At 54.8% G+C, this 4,629-nt stretch overlaps 1 protein-coding gene across 1 annotated transcript; it reads right to left on the bottom strand.

Annotated features, from left to right (window-relative positions):
• Nucleotide 1: 1 nt before the first annotated feature.
• On the bottom strand, nt 2-4,037 carry TTC36 (tetratricopeptide repeat domain 36). The gene is made up of 3 exons (XM_025893990.2): nt 3,846-4,037; nt 2,542-2,730; nt 2-296 (listed from the first exon to the last, which is right to left on the bottom strand). Exons 1-3 carry the CDS (start codon nt 3,961-3,963, stop codon nt 34-36), a joined length of 570 nt encoding a protein of 189 aa, XP_025749775.1. The 5' UTR covers nt 3,964-4,037; the 3' UTR covers nt 2-33.
• Between the last annotated feature and the right edge of the window lie 592 nt (nt 4,038-4,629).

Genomic DNA, 4,629 nt, shown 5'->3' with positions numbered 1-4,629 from the left:
GTCCGGGAGAGCCAGCAGCTTTATTGGTTCGGCTCAGCGGCCGTTGCAGGGCCCGCGCAGCTGCCTCATCACGTCGGCCAGCATGCGGTTGCACAGCGCGGCGTAGGGGTTGAGCAGCACCAGCTGGCGCCGCGCGAACGAGCTGCCCAGCCGCGCCGCCCGCTCGAAGTCCCCGCGGGCGTCGTCGTCCCGGCCCTGCAGCCGCGCCAGGAGCCCGCGCTGCACGAAGCCCTGGCGCGCGGCGCGGCCCCGGCCGCCGCTCAGCGTCACGGCGCGCTCCAGGTCCTCCAGGGCGCCTGCGGGAAGGGCGAGCGGGCGGGTCAGGACCGCGGGCCCGGGGCCCCGGGGCCCCGGGGCCCCGGCCCCCCGGCCCCCCACAGCCCGCCTGCCCTTGCTCGGCAGCTGGGCACCGTTCCTCCCATCACACCGAGGCCGACTGGCGAAGCTGGCAAGACCTGCGCTGGGCTGCCCAGCCCGTCTATAGTGGCAGAGCTGAGAGTCCCTATTAGCTTTCAGGATCCAGGACACCAGAACACCACGGGTGCTGGGGCGATTTTGAATGGTCACTATGTTCATGAATCCGGCCCACTGTCCAGCAGTGGTAGAGGCAGCATATTCCACTCGGACGCTGTTTAGCATCTACCCTGTGACAGGGGACTGACTCTGAGTCTGAGAGTCTTAAAAAATTATAATGTACTGATAACCATTTCTTACAAATAAAATTCATTTCTCTTTCTTTTCCTTTTTGCAGGCATTTCTCTCCTCTCATTCATTGTATGCTTTAAACCTTTTCTCCCTCTGACTGCCTTTCCTCATTCTTCATCTCCATGATCTTCATTATATTGTATACAAATGCAATATTTTGTGTTTCATTAAAGGAGATCTTGGAGCCAGAGCTGGCCCCGGACATGGACATTGTTATGTTTATCGTTCTCATAAAATACTTGGATTGGGCATTAGAACTCTGAACTCAAGCTCAGGCAGCCAGCTGGTATGTACCTTAGAGCCCAGCTGCAATTCTTCTGGGCTCTGCCTCGGTTCACTCCTGCTCTCTAGTCGGAAGAGCTGTCAGGGTCTTGAGGAACTCCAGCATCATCCTACAGAGAGGCCTATCTCTGTCCTGTCTCTGTGTGTTTTGAGCCCAGAACCCAGCAGGGGCTGTGCTCCCCAGGCCACCCAGATGGTTAAGAAGCTCTCTGATCACAGCGGTTCTGGCTTTCCCTCCGAGGAGCTGGTCTGGAGGAATTGAAAACCTTTTCCAGGCAGCATCAGTCACCTCTGTTCCTCTCTGGGGTTTTGGTCTGCAGACTGTCCTTGGCTGCTTTTACAGCCTGGCCCAGCCCAGCCCAGCCCTGCCCTGCCCTGCCCTGCCCTGCCCCAGCCAGGTAACAAAGCCAGGAAAAGGGGCCCATGGTTCCCCACTGTTCCCAGAGTGGAGTCCAAAGCCCCCAGACTGGCGTTCCTTCACATCCGTCTGCCCTCTGGTCCCCAGCATGGCCTTCTCTGTCCCATTGTCCCCATTCCAGAGTAACCCAAGTGCAGCAGGTTTGATCCAGTCCCTCCCCAGTTAAAATCCTTTAACGATTCACCATGTTTTCAAGACACAGTGCAACCTCTGCCTAACATTCCCGGTTCTTCACCATCAGGTCCCTATTTACTTCTCCAGGCTCTACTCTACCCTTTCACCCCTCCGCGTTCCAGCCAGCATGGAGATCTGAAGTTCCCTATACTTTTTCATGCCTCTGGGACTCTACAGGCTCCCACTCTGCCCCCTCCATCCAGCTACCTCCTACTCATCCTTTCAAACTCACCCCTCGGGGCACCTGGGTGTCTCAGGCCTCTGCCTTTGGCTCAGGTCGTGATCCTGGGGTAGAGCCCCACATGGGGCTCCCTGCTCAGCAGGGAGTCTGCTTCTCCCTCTCCCTCTGCCCCTCCCCCTACTCTCTCTCTCTCTCAAATAAATAAATAAAATCTTTTAAAAAATTAAAAAGAAAACTCACCCCTCAGGGGCAGATACCACACTGAACCCTCTCAGCTTGTTAGACACATAATCACAATTATGTGTCTGTCCTACCCTCTGGACTGTGAGCGTTCAGAGCACAGACTCAAGCCCTGCCACCTGGTTCAAATCCCAGCTCTGCTCCAGGTTCTTCATCTGTAAAACGGAGGTTACAATAGCACACACCTTTTGGGGTGGTAGTGAGGATTAAATGAGTTACTATAGCTCACGTGGAAAGTGCTGGATGCCTGGCACGTAGTAATTGCTCTAAGTAGTCTGTCTTGCATCTTTGTCCTCAGCGCCCAGCCCACTGCTACAATAGTAGACTCCCATTAAATGTTTGTTAAATAAACGAGTGGAATGCAATCTCTTCTGATTTTCACAATTGCCCCAAGAGATTAGCAGGGCCCGTAAGGTATCTCTTATAAGTAAAAACATAGGTTCCAGAACAGTTTAGTGACTCCCCAGCCCCACAAGCACTTCATCTCTGGTCCGTGGACTCCAGGGCCCCCCTGCAGAAGCTCCAGGGCGTCTCCCCTCACCTGCCACATCTCCTTGGAGTCGGCGGGCCTGGGCCCGGTTGTTGTAGGCAGAGGCCCTCTCAGGCAGCAGGTTGATGGCTTGGCCAAACCTCTCCAGGGCTGTGCTGAGGTCGCCAGCCTCCGCGGCCATCACCCCCTGCAGCTCCAGGGCCTTGGACTGCTCCAATTGTGCTCGCGGGAAAACTCCATCTGTGTTGGGGAGGGAGCCAGGAGGGGACAGTTACGCAGTTGGGAGCAAGAAGCAAAAGCCCCCTTTGGCTTTAGAAAGCTGGGGCCTGAGTGGGAGCCGACTGGGCTGGGATGTGGGTCACAGAAGGAGTCGGATGCAGTGTCGTGGGCAGAGGGAGCTGAGGTCACCAAGGCTGAGAGCTAGCACTAAGTTCCAAAGGGACCTGGGAAAGGGACTTTGGTCGGCTCATTGCCAAGAGAATGAAGCCCAAACTCAGCCCATAGCTAAATGCCTTACTCAAGGTCACACAGCTCCTAAATGCACAGCTTGGATTGGAACCCAGGTCTTCCAGGCTCCTTAGCCTGTCCCCATTTTGTTCTACTATTCTGCCTCCAACATGGAGACCACCGAGACACACTTGGGTCATGAAAATCATGTCAGCTTTTCAGACTGAAGTTTCCGTAAGACCTAGGCTTCACTCCTTTAGAAACAGAGGTCATCAAAAACTCCTGATGGGGGTGGGGGTGGCGCCGGGCTGGCTCAGTCAGTAGAGCATGCGACTCTTGACCTCAGGGTCATGAGTTCAAGCCCCATGTTGGGCATAGAGCCTACTTAACTAAAACAAAAAACTCCTGATGGAGATATAAGGCCCCATTAGAGACTGAAGGAAGGGCCAGGGAGTGCATTCACTCTGTGGAGGGATTAGCTCAGGGCTGGGCTTGTAAAGGTGTGTTAACACTGAGGGCTTGCCTAGGTTCTTCACGCTGAGGTGGGAACAATTCAACTGAGCCACCCCTGCCCTTCCATTCTGTGTGGAGTGAAACGCCCTGTCATGACAAAGATGTGAGTTGAGCATCGACCCCCACCTTTCCCCCAGCACACTTGAGCTTGGATTATGGGGTGGGTTAAGTGGTGAGGTTAAGTTCAGAGGTATGAGGGCTGAAGGACAAACTGTGACTTGCTCCTTTTGGCAGAGTAACTCCACCAGTGCATTAAGGATCAGCCAACCTCTCGCATTCCGACCTTAACCATTGTCCAAGGGTCACGGAACAAGGGGCCTCGTGAGACCACCGTCCCTCTGCCACCCGGGTGAGGCCAGCCGGTGCAGAGCGCTATAGTCCCAGGTCAAACTCACCTTCATCTACGTCTTCCTTCTCCACCTCCTCTCCCATGTCCAACCCAACAAGGTCTCCAAATGGGTTGTCAGGGTTGAAGATGGCCTGCAACACTGCCTGGTCATTTGGAGTCCCCATGGTGCTCAACTCCCAAGTCCCTGAAGGTGACTCAGGACAGAGGAGGGAGGAAGAAGGGGTGGGGGCTGAGCCTCACAGCCAGTTGATCTAGAGGGCAGAGGTTCTGTTTAAGGTCCATCCCCCATGAGGAGTGTCTTCCGTTCCTTGGCTGTAGTGTAAACTCAACGTCATTTGGCCTGGGGTTAGCAATCCTGGCTTGGCAGAATATTTACAATAGTTCTTAACTGCCTTCCCACCCCCACCCATCTTAGGGGGAAGAGAGTAAATGAATCCAATTTCTGCCTTAGGGGGGAGTGAAGCAGAGAGGGTGCTGTTCAGGTTCTCCCCAAAATGCTTTCATTTTAATATATTCCTAGACTGGGAGGAAATCGGCCGAAGGCCTCTTCATCGCTCACAGATAATAAAAGGGGGGCCATGTGGGAGGTAAAGCTCTTTGTCGTCCTGACCCCTTCCTCATATCCGGGATTAATTAGGTCCTGAACATAAACCACTTATGAGCATGGGAGGAAGACACAGTTCGGAGTCAGTGTCGACTGGGGCCCGGCGGGAGGCGAAGCAGAGTGATTTAATGATTCCACCTTCAAAGAGAAGGCCGTGGCTGGTACTCTGCAGCACCAGCCAGCAGTGGCTGCTCCCCGCCCCCACCCCTGGCTCTTTTCTCCCCCA

This window comes from Callorhinus ursinus, unplaced genomic scaffold (assembly GCF_003265705.2).
Source record: "Callorhinus ursinus isolate GAN/ISIS: 27379988/994484 unplaced genomic scaffold, GSC_fseal_2.0 scaffold19, whole genome shotgun sequence".
NCBI lineage: Eukaryota > Metazoa > Chordata > Mammalia > Carnivora > Otariidae > Callorhinus > Callorhinus ursinus.
The sequence above is the reverse complement of the archived record's forward strand: the minus strand, read 5'-3'. Positions and strand labels throughout refer to the sequence as shown.